This window comes from Botrytis fragariae (genome assembly GCF_013461495.1).
Source record: "Botrytis fragariae strain BVB16 chromosome Unknown tig00000045, whole genome shotgun sequence".
NCBI lineage: Eukaryota > Fungi > Ascomycota > Leotiomycetes > Helotiales > Sclerotiniaceae > Botrytis > Botrytis fragariae.
Genome location: NW_023500991.1, coordinates 2,462,471 through 2,477,494, shown reverse-complemented (window position 1 = coordinate 2,477,494; position 15,024 = coordinate 2,462,471). Strand labels below are relative to the sequence as shown.

The window sequence follows — 15,024 nt, the reverse complement described above, 5'->3', positions numbered from 1 at the left end:
CCAAAACTGACACCAATAGTAACATCAATAATAATGCAAAATCGAGACTCCTGAATATCTAGGTATCTACAGAAACTCATGCTCGACAATAAATGCCTGCCGCCTGTTCGACCAGTTAATCATTTGACCCTTCAAACAACCACCTTTCCAATCAAGCTAGGCTAGCATATCTTGCAGGATCTTAATTCTTCATCTCCACATCACTTTCCTCGTCCTCTTCGCCATCCTCTTCACTGCCAGATTCCTCATCTTCCATATCTTCATCCTCGTCCTCATCTTCTTCTCCACCTTCGTCGTCTTCTGGGGCTGCTAAGCCGTAATCATCTTCGAAGCTTGCGAGGGTGCGGACTTGTGTTTTGAAGTTTAGGGATTGGAAGTTTTTTACTATTGCCTTTTTTTCAGGAGGTTCGTGGTTAGTATTGATTTTGTGTATAGTTAGAGGATTGATTGAAGAAAGGGAAACAAGTGAGTAAAGTAGGGGGAGAATATCGGGGAGGGATGGAAATAAGTCGAGGGGAAAGAGAAGAAAAGAAACAAAATGACAAAACATACCTCTTCCATAATCGGTGCACAAGTAACCATAACATTACTCATTCCCGGCTCAAAAGCCTTTAACAAAACTTCCTTCATAACTTCTCTAATCTCTTCTCTTCCCACATCTCTAACCTTTCTCAACAATTCTTCATTGTGATTTTCAGGTAATCCCTTCATTACCCCTTTGACAAATTTATCTTGCCCAGCTTGATCCATTGTGATCTGTGTATTGACAACTTCAACGACTATATCACTAATAGCCGCTTCTAATGCTGAATCTTCCATTTTCTTCTCTCCTGAAATGTATTCCTCGAGGATTTTCTTACCGGCGGCAAAAGCGCGGAAAGCATCTGGAGAACGATAGACACTAAATTGAACAAATCCAGTATCAAGATCATTATGGAATGAAGATCCGTATCCCAAACCTGTTCCACGGATAGCTGTCCACAAGGGGCCTTCGACGGCGCGTAGGAAAGATAGAGCGACGCGGAGTGCAGGGAGTTGAGGATCAGTGTAAGAGCTTGGGCCACGGGAATTTGTTAGTAGGAAGGAAGAATCGCTGGTAGGCATTGGGATGATAATAGCTCCTGCTTGGCCAAGATTTTGTCCATCATGGGAAAGAAGTGTGTGCTGTTTGCGGATAGGAAGGAGATCTGTTTCGGGCGTAGGTTTATCGAGGGAAGAGATGAGTGGATTCCAAGCTTGTACTGGGGCTGGGAGTTTATTGATATCTGCAACGACGAGGGCTCGGATGTTGTTGAATTTGAAAATAGATTTGCGAAGGGCTTCGAGCCAGCCGATGACAGTCTCCGGTTCTTTTTTGAGAAGCTTCTTGAGACGTTTCATGTAGACTGACTTGACGAGAGTAGTCCTTGCTTTCATGCTCGATTCGTTGGACATGTGAAGCATACCATCAGCGGTGTAAAGCATGCCATTACCATCGCGCTTGTTGTCGGGAATGTCGGCGAGGATCTTAGTAACCGCAGTACTGAGACGTGTAGCATCAAAAATACCATCGAACATCATAGTGCGAATCCATTCGATGGCTGTTTCATACTTCTCTCGCTCAACTCGGAATTGAATCATAAGACCTTCTGCGTCACCAAGACTAGAACCCCCTCTCATTTCGTATCTAATAGTGTCATGTTCTAATTCTGTAACGACTTGCTCAAATTCTACTCTCTTTCCGTCGCGAAAAATAGGTGTATCAAAGAAGTTGTCTATGAATAAACTGAGCAGTGGTCTATGCTCCAGAGGGATTTCTGAAGTGCCAAAATGCATTGACAAGTGAACGAAATTTGTTGGAACATGCTCAAATTGTAAAAACAATGGAGACTCAGATGCTTGCGAATCAATGACCTTTTGAATTTCATTGGTAGGTGCGCCCAATTTCTTGGCCAAACCAGATCTAGCGGTGGTTGATTTGTGAAAGTGGATTGAATCGGTTCCAGGAACGGAAAACTTCTGTAGAAGTGAGGCAGGTATTTCGGCATCATTCTTGGCAATTGCCGTCTTGAGCTTTTCAGCCAATTTCTTAAGCCCCTCTGGCCCTAACTTTTCCTTTCTCTCTGCAACTCTAGCCTCCTCTTCTTTCTTTATTCTCTTCGACATCTCTTCTGAAGGGGTTCCGAGTAAAGAAACGTGAGGTGCATCGACGATCCATTTCTTCAGAAAATCTTTCCATTGTTGCTCACTCCATTTATCAAGTGTGTCAAATTCTGCATGTGATTTCAAATCCTTCAAAGTAGAACCATCTCTGTTACCGAAAAGGAAGTCATTGATGATGGCTTCAGCATAGAAACGCTGAGAACTTTCGGCTTCGAAATTGCATTGTCTGCGTTCTCTTTCTAGACAATTTTTCATGTATGCCATATCTAGAGGTTTCTCTAAAGCCTCCCTAAGAAGTTCAAAAAGACGCTTCTCTACGAATGCAAGCTTTTCAGTTTCTACTCCAGTTGGTTGAAACCAAATCACTGAATTTGGTCTCGCATCCCACCAATATGAAATTGAACTAGCAAGCTCTTCTTTCTCAACCATGATATTTTCAAGAATTGAAACGGAAGATCCAGCGAGGTATGCAAGGAGAACGTTAAGAGCACCTGTTTCGACGGCATCTTTACAATCAGGGCCAAACATACCAACCCAAATTTCTCCCATCGACTCATCTTCCTCTGGGAAATATACAGTCTCTACTATGGTTTTAGTGAGTGGTGGTGGTTGAGCAGAATCCACCCATGGCCTATATATATTAGAATATTATCTGTTGATAGTCAAAACTGAACACACTTACCTCTTGAATGGAGCTGTTGGAGATGGTATGTCATCTAAGATACCTTCCTCAAAAGTGTCTAATATTTCAAGCAATTCCTTCTGATCGATTTCACCAATCAAAACGAGACAAAGGTTTTTAGGTTGATACATCTCCTTGTGGAATGCACGAATTCTCTCTGGGGTCAAGATACGCAAATTTTCCATCAAACCACCGGTCTCGTAACGAAATCCAACATTTTCTGGATAAAGAAGTTGCCTAGCACGGAGGTCCATGATATCAGAACCAGTATTTTGAATTCCTTGCATTTCTGAATACACAACGCCTGCATCGTTACCTTCACCATCAACATGATGGACTTCTGTGTAACAGCCTTCTTCGGTAAGTGTTGGTAAGATCAAATGCTCAAGATAAACAGGAAGGATTTGAGAAAATCCTTCCCATCCTGCTGTCTCTAATGTATAGGCAGTATGATCCGTAGCAGTCCATGCGTTAGTATTAGAGTAAGCTCTAGTGGCAAGTTTATCGAGTAAGCCTTTGTACTGGTAGCTTTTTGATCCCATAAAGCAAAGATGCTCCAAGGTATGTGGTGATCCAGAATCATCGAAAATTTCCGTAGCCAATGCAAAATATCCATTGACTTGAGGTCCCTTCTGGTCAACCACAACAACATTCATGCCAGTACGTTCTGAGACATATTGGGTAATGTTGGTAGGGGCGTAATCAGTTTTGAAATTCTGCACTGTACGGAAATAAGTTTTCTTCGTTTGACTTGGCATCTTAATGAAGGAGTTGGGTTTCCAAAAGTGAAGCAGCTCTTTGCGAGAAGAGTACCTGAAATATTGTTAGATTGAGGTTGATCAAATAATTTTCAACATCCATAAAAAGTCATGTGTCAAGTTCGAAGAAAACAGGGTGAGATGTATTTAGAAAGGAACGAAAAGAGAACTACAACTTTTTGTCTTGAAGTAGTGCAATGATTGTAGAATCAAGCTATAGTCTGCATCACACAAATGACAAAGTCTTTGAAAACCACCAGAGTTTCAAAGCCGGACTGCAATGGATGAGAGGATGTATGGAATCGATTGGAATAGCGCAATAAAGCATACCAGGACGAATCCACCGCTTGGTAAATCACAACAGCAAGTAAAGGAATAATAGCAATTGCCATATACCAAAATTGGCGGGGAGAATTGTACCCCGCCATGAGAATGATTGAGACAGAAAAAACAACAAAGATACTATGCTAAAGAGGACAAAGATCTCTTGGAAAAATATTTAAAGAATAGGAAGAACAATGTGATTAGAGAAAGAAATCTGGTACTCTTGGCAAGTTTGGTCGTACCTTTGTTGGGTATTTTGGTATCCTAGCCTGGTCCAACGGGAAAACTGGCGAATTGAGGTCGCCAGGGAAGATGAGAAGTAGCCTCCAACTAGATAGAGAGGCAAAAAATGAATGGATCGCCTCTTATTTGGATATGTCGTTGAAACTTATGATTTCCTTCGCAAAACAGAGAAAGGCCGAGATATTGGTGAAAAAGTACGTAGGTGAATAGGTTGAACGATGAACAATATAAATAAAATATAAAGTTAATAGCCTTACAACGAAGGAATGAATAGACGCCCTGGATAATTATCATTGGGTGATAACCCACTCTTACCGCATCAGCTTAACCGCGCGCTTGATAGCATAATTCTTAGTCATCAGATGATTATGCCATAGCTTCTGGTTCCACCTTGTCATAATCTCATTCAAGATGTTCGAAAAAGAATGTTAGTGATGTTCAGATAAATACTAGGTACCTACATGAGTTTCACGCCCCTAGCTTTTGGTCGTCTTAGAAAATTTATTTGGATACAACGGCTCAGTGCTGGTTGGAGTATCCTACTGTTCCCAAAGACTTTGACAACATGGCCTCCACAATAGCAGTTGATCAACTTAGCAAAACTCTCATTGGCTTTGCATCAAATGGAGAATTTCCTAATGAGGAAGTCTCTGCATCTGCGGTTGGAAATGAAGCTCTTCCACTAGCTATAGAAGCTTTGGGTGAGGCTAAATTATCCCTCGAGGTGTGTCTCCAAAAATCCCCAGCTTTGTTAATCACTACCTACCCACTATTTTGCTTGCTAACTATGTCTCGTACAGACTGAAGTTCGTCAAATCAGTAGAGATTCCGCTGTCGATATCGATACATGGATACAACACGCGCAAGCCCTCCAGGACGATATCGACAAGTCAAGAAAACTGGCGAATGAAGTCGTTCAACAAGCAGAAGCGGATGAATCTCGAGTTACCGATGTACACAATCATGAAAACCATGTTGAACTTTTAGTGAAGGAGATTGAGTTCAATGCACACTTACTGGAATGTGCACAATCCATAAAACGTGCGAATGATTCCCTGGACAGAGTTGTGGAGCAGGCGGACAAACAAGAAATACATGAAGCTTTAAAGTCACTCGATATTGCAGGTCATCAAATTGCGGAGATTCCAGCGGAAACTACTGTAAGAGCGGTTCGGCTCCTGGATACACGATACTATGAGTTGAAGGGATCTTTGAATGGTCAGCTTAGTGAGATCCGGAAATCATTGATATATATCCAACCTAAAGAAGCTTCTATCACGATCCACAAGAAATTTGACGGTATTTCAACATCTTTGGATGATGTTGCAATAGGATTGGAGAGATTTCAAGAGCTTGGCGAATTTGGCAAAGATCTATGGGAGCAATTGTCTGAAACAATTATACGACCTCGTACTGGCCTGGAATCATCACCTTCTGTTTTCCAAATATGTATTGAGAATAACACTTTGCGTGTTACTGAAGATCGTTCAGATACTAGCATTAAATCTTTGTTCAAGGATCTCTTAGACATCATTCGCTTTTTGGACGAGAACCTGCCCAAGACAATGGTCGAAGCCTTGTCTAAGGTTATGATGCCTGATCTAACTGAAATAATAATCGGAACATGGCTAGAGTCATCTGTACCAACGTCCCTAGACGATATGGTCGATTACCAAAAGGCTTTAGGTCGTACAGGTGAATTTGCCGATACTTTGAGAGAATTAGGATGGCCTGGAGCAGAGAAATTCGATGAATGGGTTTTCAGCGCCGCTAGAATTTGGTTGACTAAGAAGCGAGAAACATCACTGGACCGAGTTCGTAATGCTTTAGCCCTTGGTATGTTCACCTCCCCTCTTCATCTCCCCAAATGGATCCTCCATTTATTTCCTATGTATTGACACTAATGACTTCAAATGCTAGGCGTTGGCCAACCTCTTGAAGCTAAACGAGTTGAAATGCGTATGGTGACCAGGGATGACGGTATGCATGTCACTTCAAATGGCGAGACTGTGAGAGATGAATGGGGCTGGGGTGAAGAAGACGAAGAGGAAGAGACTCAACCTATTCCAAGAAGCCGAGCTTCTTTTGACGAGGAAAGAAGGGCAAGCTCGCTGTCCATTACTCCTGATCCAAATATTCTTCAAGTAGATGAAGAAGATGCCTGGGGCTGGGGTGACGATAATGAAGTTGCTGTCGAAACGCCTACCGATGAAACCCCCGACACGCGCAGAGCCCCGAGGACTCATTATAGTCCTACTAGTCATACCCAGTCAAATGACCCAGCAGAAAGGCGAAACGTCACTCTCTCAGAAAAGTATTGGACATCTTCTATTCCTTTGAAAATATTCAATCACGTTGTCACTATTTATGAAGATGGCGCCAAATTGATGCAGGAAGAGTACGTATATGACAACTTTAATGCAAGTCAAATTCCTGCAAATCACCACTAACATTGTACAGGAACGAATCTCTTCCCATATCACCTGCTGCTGGTGCCTTGTCCAAGATCCCTACGTTGATTTTGGCAATGTATCGTGCGGTGTCTCCATGTTACTATGTAGATGATCCAAAGGGAAATATGTAAGTCTTGAGTTTGGCATTGCCCTCTCCATATAGCATTGTCACTTATTTTATCTAGGTTTGCTTATAACGATGCTACATGGTTGGTGGATAAATTGAAAAGTTTCTCGAAAGAATGGCATCTACGAAAAGACATAACCCCACGAGCTTTGAGTCTTGTCAACATTGATTCAGAGATTGGACCTCTTGAAAGTTTTGGAAAGAGAGCTTATAAAAATGAGATGGATACACAACGGACAATCTTACACGATTTACTTGGTGGTATGTACACATAGATATCATTTTGTGCAATTGTTAACATTATCTAGGTTCTCAGAATTTCGTATATAATGACAGCGAGAACGCAATCCGTGCTGTTATCGGTCATATCAATCAACAATCTGCCTCTTGGAAAGAAATACTTCCATCTTCAACTTGGGCATCGGCCGTTGGTACATTGGTCAACACGGTAGCTACTAAAATCATCAACGATATTTTCGAACTCACAGATTTGGGAGTGGATGACGCTGAAAGAATAGCAGTGCTGATTCAACAAGTTGACGCTCTAGAATCTTTATTCAAAGCGAATGAAATTGGAACTTATGCAGGGAATTGGCTTAAAATGCAATTCCTGAGTGAAGTTCTACAGAGTAATTTGAAGGATATTAGGTATCTTTGGTTTGAAAGTCATCTTAGTTTGTACTTTTCGAAAGACGAAGTGCGAGATTTGATTGAGTTGAGTTTTGAGGACAATCCGAATTCGAGATCGCTGATTAAGGATATTAAGGAGAAGCCGTTACCGGATGTTAGTCGTATGTAAGGAACAGGGACTGAATTGGAGGTATGGGCAAAGTGGATGAAGAAGACGAGGGGGATAAGGAGGATCTAAGCAAGCTTGTATATACCTTCGACACTAGGTTTCAAGCTGGATGCTTAAGCTTTTATAACTATGAATAGCTAGATCACAATATACGGCGCTATTTCTATTGTCCGAACTTTTTGAATCGAGTAAAAACATATGAACGGAACTCGGATTTACTATGCTTACCTCTTGTCTCTCAGATCAGTCTAAGCATACAATAAAACTGCTCCCTTGATGGTGGTGTATATACGTCGACATTCAATTGGGAAGTTTCTTAATTATCGAATTTCGGTTCCCCAGGTCTCAAATGCATGAGGTTGAATGACTGGGTGGGAGGTATGATAAGTAGATAACAGGGTATATCAAGTCAACGGTCTCAGCCTCTTTATGCAGAAGATGCAGAAAATTTGACGCGTGATGAGATGTGATGTGATGTGATTGAGTTTTGTCTCTGCAATGGACGCCGATTTCGAGGAAGATTATCGAATTGGAAATATTGGATGAGGGATTTTGTTTGCGATATCTTTTCGGAGGGGGAGGTGTTGGATGCTATTCTAGGTGAAGTAAATTGAGATTCACGTATGAATGGATGGATTATCCCTCGATTCTCCGGTCAAGGTTACCTACGTATAAAGTTTATTTACCGTTGCGATATCGTGAATCAAGCACTTCTCGTAACCATCAGAGTAATAGAATACCAACATGACGAATCCTCAAGTAAGTAAATATATAAATGGAAAGATAACCTTCCATCTCAATCCTCAATTCCCATGCCTCACATCTCGTTCTCGCTCTCGTTCTCGCTCACCCACCGCATCGAGGTACCATTTCGCAGCTCGCATAGCATATCTCGCATACCTCGCACTCTCATCTCGCTCTCGCACTTTTCGATCGAACCCCTGAAGCACAAACCACGTGCATAACTATAGTGCCAGTCTTCGTATTCTCTACATTCTTATTGGTTCATCCGTAAAGAATTATGGAGATATTTATGGAGTGCTGCTATGCAGGCGTATTCGATACGTCGTATTAGCATGGGGGTACACGTAAAGCGTATTTGACGGATTGGAGGTATGTTTTTGGATTAGTGTGCTGTTGGTTAGGGCTGAGCTGAACTGAACGTGCTTGATTGCCGGTGAAATTTATGAATGGCTCTGGAGGGGTCGTTGAATAGTGCGTTACGCTGCGCTGCGCTGCGCGGTTTTGTGTTAAGGGGAAGGGGATGTCTTGAGTTTAATTGAGGCTTGTCTTTGATGTATTTATATGTACCGGTAGGTATGGATGGGTGGGTGAGTGGGTAAGGGTTTGAGTCTTATATTGGTAGATGGCAGGGAATGTAACGTCAAAGGTATTTTTATTTTATAGAAATATCATGAGGTTTGTCTTTTAGTTTTTTTGTTTTTTTCTTTGCAGAGATTGGATTTCATTATTTGATTTTTTCATTCTTTATCTTCGGGCGTTCCACATACTTTACTTGCAGCATTGCATTGGGATCTCATATTCTTATATACATATGTATTTGAATCCAGCTCATCTCAAGCCCACCAGTCATCTACACATTCTATCGAAGATGGACGACTCTTCGCTCAGAGAACTACAGGGTCTGGATCTCGAACACCAAAGCGAAATCATCTCATCTCTACCTCTCAATCTCGCCTTCACGAGTTTTCTAATTGAAAATCTATTTGCCTGGTTTTGGATGATTGGGGTTCAATATTTCCTTTTTAAAGTATTGCATCAACATCAACCCCCAAATCGATCTCGACGTCGAAGTGAAAAATCCCTCCGACCCTCACGCTCCTCACATTGTGAGAATTCCACATCAGAAATTCAACCACCTTCACCCAGCGAATCATACCTCCTTATTACCCTATGCTGGCTCCTCCATTCTCTCCTCAATACCCTCATGATATCTCTCCTAAACAGCTTCATATCCCTCCTCTCCACCCCCGAAACCACGCACACCTATCTCGAATGGCGTTCTACAATCTATAATCTTCACTACTGGGCCTTTAGCACCGGCGACGAATCTTCCATTTACGGATTTGCAAAGCTTCTCGTGCTGGAAGTGATATTTTCTTGGGTTCTTTCGCAGGTATCTCAATGGGTGATGGACACGGTAATTCCGTCTTTGGGGGAGTTGCGCGGGGATTATGACTTTCGAGGAGTGTTGAGAAGCGTGGGAAGAAGGACGAGAGAGATTTATAAGTTCATGCTTATTGTAGATTGGAGTCACGATTTTGAGTATTCTCAATCCCCGGATGCGCAACTGCTAAATGGTGGTGATGTATCGATATCTCCCCATGAAAACTATAACCAACAAAAAGAACAAATCATCGAGCTTTCTCGCCAACGAAGCGAAAATCCGGGTACAGAAAAAGGGACTCAGGAACGGAAATTAGATTGGAAGTTGATTATTGATGCATCGGCATTGAATGAGATGAAAGAGACGTTGGGGCCGGCGGGGGGCTTTGGGGAGTTGGGATTTAGTGTGGCGAGAGATAGGGTGTGTTTGGAGGCGGTGAGTAGGGGGTCGAGTTTTATGGTTACGTTTGGGTTGGAGGGAGTAGAGGGGGGTGATGGGGATAGGGCTGGGGGTGGGAGTAGGGCTGGGAGTGGTGATAGGGGGAGCGAAAGAAAGAGAGGGGAAAAGAGAGAGAGGAGGAGGGGAACGGAGATTAGGAGGAATACCTAGTTTAAGGATATAAATTCAGAAAGTCGAATTAAGAAAATAAATTTAAAATTTTGATACAGTTATCGAAGATTCTTACCTTGTTTCCCGAGTCTACCAAATTTGAAGCACCTAAGATACAAAAGCGATGCTTGTAGCTTCCGTATACTCATTGTTCTCCATGAGACATAATCTATACCTGCAATTATATCTATGATTCTCGCGAAAGACTCCTGCTAGCTCCTGCTCTCTCCCTAGAACAGCTCGCCCAATTCATCTGAACATCCCTCCTTTTTTATTCCTATACGATAATCCCCTTTGTACATCACACAATATCATTAGATCTGACAGTAAGTGCTAACAGATTCCTTTTTTTGATTAGATAAATGACATCAATCCCGATTAACAATTACACGAAATCATCTCCAGCACTTGAAAATAATTTCAAGAAGTAGGAGGTCATTACGACGATATTCTAATTTTCTATTCATTCTATTCTATCATATTCCAATGATTCAATCTTCCATGAAAAGCAATTGCTGCTACACAAGATACAGAACATCCATCATTTCAACCCCATCTTCCACTCTTCTCTTCCATTCACACTCTGCCTGAGCTATATCATAGTGCTGGATTTTCATCTCCATTGCATAAGTCAAGTCGTCATAATTTCATTCTTGTTGATTAGTATTTTGAATACAGAGAATATTGCATGCATACATGATCTCTCTATCTTGTTACATTCCCTTTTTCTGGGTATACACGTTGAATGCTTTTTTTGTACGTGTTTTGTGTGGAAAGAAAGGTCTGCTTCTTGATTTGACTTGATCATATGGCTATTGGTGAAGATCAGGGAAATTCCGATATTGGTAGGTTGATCGAGACTAGATTATCGAAGTGGTTTTTTTGTGTCGGCGATGAATCAGTGTTACTGTCTTCCCGTTTTGGAAAGAAATTGATATAACTAGTGTTTAGGTTTGGAGGTTCGAAAATTCTGCTCTTATAGAGAGAGCCAGATGCATAATGCGGCGAAGATAGGGGAGGACGCTTGTTTTTATCTGCATCCCAGGGCTATAGTATGGAATTCTCATCCTCGTCAAGTAAATCGATACAAGTATATAACATCGGTATCGGAATTGAACATCATGTAAGCAGCTGGAGAGGTGGAGTTTAATTCTGGAGATTGAGATATCTTAGTATGATATTCAAGAGCGATATTGTACACCTCATGACACACATAAAGAAGTAGATTTGATTTGCGCGTCCAGTGTGTGTAGATGAGACTTTTCGTCTGTTCTGCAAGACAATGAGGAAAATAATTATGTTCTTTATAATATGGCTGGAGTGATGCTAGATGTGGCTGTGAAACTGGGTCTTTCTAGATAATCTGTTTGGTTTCTGGTGTCAAGTTGCTGAAGTGAGGGAATGATACTATATCTTTGTCTTTATTCGTCAACACTTAAATTCAGAGATGTGTGTATTGTTGCTAATCATGGCTTCGTATTTTGAGAATACAAAAATAATAGAAAGAGGGGGATGAAGATACAGAATCGGCGCCTTTCTATTGGCCGACTAGTTCTATGGAGTGATGATATATGCGGGGGCGGGGCTACAATTTAGAATCCCAGCATGATACTACTTGTTCTATATTTATCATCTAATCTAATTAGTATTCTCTTATCCTCCATTGTGACGATAAGTCTCCATGTAAAGAGAACAGCATCAACATCCGTTTGGCAATGAAACTGTCTCTTACTTCCTACCCACACTCCCACTCGCCATATCTCGAAAGTCCAATTATATGGTTTCGAGACAATGATCCAATCACTGCATTGTACTCTGGGTTCTCTGCTTAATTTGAATTCCTACTTGATTGCTTCTTCGTAAGATGATGTTGAGTTCAATCTTTCTTTTCTTTGGCGTTGTAGCCTAGCCGCACCCCTCTTTCAAAATATATTCTTTGATTCTCTTCAGACTTGTAGCTATTCTTCCCTTGAAGTAGACAATATCATTATCAAGATACAATACAGCTACGTCTTTCGGCTACCATGAATTACTTTGAAACAATGGATTATGCACCTGACCTTTGTCCAGTGGGTACTGGACCCAGTCGATATGGTAGTTTAGTAGACCCAAGCACTCATGCAGTCTACTGTATCCATTGCGATACCGAGTGCATACTTCCCTCAGTCTGCTGTCCAGCGTGTTTGCTTTGGCATGGTATGGATATACCTGTTCCCAAACGAACTTCGGACTATTATCCTATCAAAAAAGAACCCCATACTCGGTCGTTTGTCTTTTTTGCTCAATTGCCAGAGCAAATGAGATATCTTATTTGGAAAGAAGCTTTACCAGGACCACGCATCGTTCATCTACGACGTTGATTACTCAATTTACCAAATGGAAAAACAAGTTTTGAATATGAATCACCTAGTAATATTCACTTGGCATATGTACGTCGCGAAGCATATATGGTGGTAATGAAGGAGTACCAGCAGGTCTTTGATGGAGATATTGCCCAGACATGGTTTGATTTCGATATCGACACTCTTTACCTCGATGGTGGACCAATTACAAAACACTTACAAGTAGAGATGAATTGTGCGAGCTGGTCTTCCGATTTTCGAAAAGTCAAACGTCTTGCTGTTTTCAGTGATCCAGAAGAAACATATGGATACTCACATCATATCAGGAACTTTTCTATGCGTGAGTTCGCGTTTGGTGATTGGTTGTACCACATGTTATATTGTGGCAGTATCACCAATGTTATCTTCATCAATAGGCGCCATCCATTGACTGTCTATGATGATCTCACACTTATCGACTTACAAAACACTGTCGCATCATTGGCCATATATGAGAGTCCGTACGATCCTATTACCAAAAAAGCACTACAACGAAAACAAGAATCTTTCCGCAATCGATATTGTTCTCATGGCATCAAGCTAGGACCAAGCTTAGCAAACATTCAAAGTTTGGATACTGTAAGACAACAAGAAGCTGCTGCAAACGGCGGTGTAGCTTCTTTTGAGATGCCCATTATTGAATGCAAAACCATGACGACGAAAGCGATGGAGATGAAGTTGAAGGAAGCAGCAGCACAATATCAAGTAAAGAAAAATGAATATGAAAGGAAGAAAAGGAAAAGGGAAGAGATGCTTAATGGAACATTTCTGCTCTCTAGACTGATGGGAATTGGAAATTGAGTGGCTTGAAACCCTGAAGAATTTGCAATAGGGCTAGAGCTTTGCAAAATCACCTTGGCCAGTTAGCCATCTTGTTGAATTTCAAAGTTAGTTTTCGGTGTCAGGGTTGAAATTGAGATCTGGAACGTCTGATTGTGTGGTTCTCAGGGAAGAGGCGTCGAGAGAGAGAATTTCCTTTTCTTGTCTTCTTCAAATTATTCTTATGTTCATCTGAGATGGGAATAGCTTCACTCACTTTTTCCATCAACTACCCAGAGATCTTTCGATAGCTTGACAACCACGGCAATACGATATACAATTACATATCCATGACTACTTAGTGCTATCCATACTTGGCTCTCAATCTCACCTTCATGAGCTGTTTACTGGAGATTAAAGTGTATTGCCATTACTCGTATCATCCTCCAGCGTAGGAGAGAAGGCAGTCCCATGAAATTCTTATACGTAGTCCGAGGAATATGTCGTTCGAGAAATTTTATGGCGTGATCATTCTACACCGATTATAATACCAAGAGCCTGTTTGCAAAATTTTCGTTTAGTGGATGAGATTACTTGGAAACCATTCTCTTGTTCAGAATTAACAATCATGAAAGCTCTCGAAATCCGGGCCATCAAGTACCGAAAGAGTCAATGAGACCCAGGCAAAGATGAACTAAACGGTGATTCACAGTTAAGCATAATCTTGGCAGGCACGTTGCGTTCTTGGAGAAGCCAGTGTATGGTCGTTTACCGGTACCGGTCTGCCGAAGATCATGATCTGTCAAGGGAAAAGAGGGGGCAGGCTGTGCTTAAGCGAAAATTCGAAGATTGGTGGAATGGTTCGATTAATATATTTGGGTTTGGGTGTGAGGGTAAAGGGATGAGTTATGTCATGCGGAAGCTTAAGAAATGGTAGCGAATTGATTCAATAATTGACAAATAAGAGAATTATATGGGGTTTGTTTGTTGTGGGTTTAGAATGTGATGTTTCCTGTTGATCAATACCTGGAGGGAATTGAAGAATGTCCGCATTTCCGACAGCGTTTTGTACTGTTGGAGAAGGAGTGAGGGTTGTTTCTCTATATGTTTGTGGTGACTGGTATGAATCTTAATTGCTCGAGTTCTATACTATGGTCTCGAATTGAGGTACTGGTTCATTGAAAGTCTGTAGTATTGAATGCAGAGTTTACGATGTTACAGCTTCTCCGAGGACACAATTGCTTTGTTCTGACTATAGCCGGTGCTTTGGATGCACCACCCACCCATCCACCCCACCGCTCCAGCACAGGTGTAACCCTGTATACCAACGATTTTGAGTTTTAACCATAAACATGTATCTGGGATTGTCGGCATTGCATATTTGAAGCATAATTTCTACAATTTTACATTCATGATTTGTGCCTAAAATAAGGTTAAGAGAATTTAAGGTTAAAAGTTAAAAACAGAAATCCACTGTGACGCCAAGCGAAATCATGGGTGTGAAATTTCGATACGAGCCTCATTCATTTCACGTGTTTCTATATCTCATCTGAAATGGCTCATCGCATATCGTATTCGGAAAAGGCCAAGGGATTTGTGCACAATGTTAGACGGTTTTA

At 41.4% G+C, this 15,024-nt stretch overlaps 4 protein-coding genes across 4 annotated transcripts; 3 read left to right on the top strand and 1 right to left on the bottom strand.

The window, feature by feature from the left end:
- Positions 1 to 181: 181 nt before the first annotated feature.
- Positions 182 to 4,010, bottom strand: Bfra_003944 (putative peptidase m16 inactive domain-containing protein; the record flags this gene model as incomplete). The annotated part of the gene is made up of 4 exons (XM_037334349.1): positions 182 to 391; positions 553 to 2,773; positions 2,825 to 3,637; positions 3,913 to 4,010. The coding sequence occupies 4 exons, from the start codon at positions 4,008 to 4,010 to the stop codon at positions 182 to 184; spliced, it is 3,342 nt and encodes a 1,113-aa protein (XP_037194436.1).
- Positions 4,011 to 4,714: 704 nt separating this feature from the next.
- Positions 4,715 to 7,528, top strand: Bfra_003943 (putative centromere kinetochore protein zw10 protein; the record flags this gene model as incomplete). Its single annotated transcript, XM_037334348.1, has 6 exons — positions 4,715 to 4,873; positions 4,950 to 5,985; positions 6,070 to 6,547; positions 6,610 to 6,729; positions 6,788 to 6,990; positions 7,038 to 7,528. The coding sequence occupies 6 exons, from the start codon at positions 4,715 to 4,717 to the stop codon at positions 7,526 to 7,528; spliced, it is 2,487 nt and encodes an 828-aa protein (XP_037194435.1).
- A 1,612-nt stretch (positions 7,529 to 9,140) lies between these two features.
- On the top strand, positions 9,141 to 10,265 carry Bfra_003942 (uncharacterized protein; the record flags this gene model as incomplete). The annotated part of the gene is made up of 1 exon (XM_037334347.1): positions 9,141 to 10,265. One exon carries the CDS (start codon positions 9,141 to 9,143, stop codon positions 10,263 to 10,265), a length of 1,125 nt encoding a protein of 374 aa, XP_037194434.1.
- A 2,447-nt stretch (positions 10,266 to 12,712) lies between these two features.
- Bfra_003941 (uncharacterized protein) lies at positions 12,713 to 13,447 on the top strand (the record flags this gene model as incomplete). Its single annotated transcript, XM_037334346.1, has 1 exon — positions 12,713 to 13,447. The coding sequence occupies one exon, from the start codon at positions 12,713 to 12,715 to the stop codon at positions 13,445 to 13,447; it is 735 nt and encodes a 244-aa protein (XP_037194433.1).
- Positions 13,448 to 15,024: the final 1,577 nt, after the last annotated feature.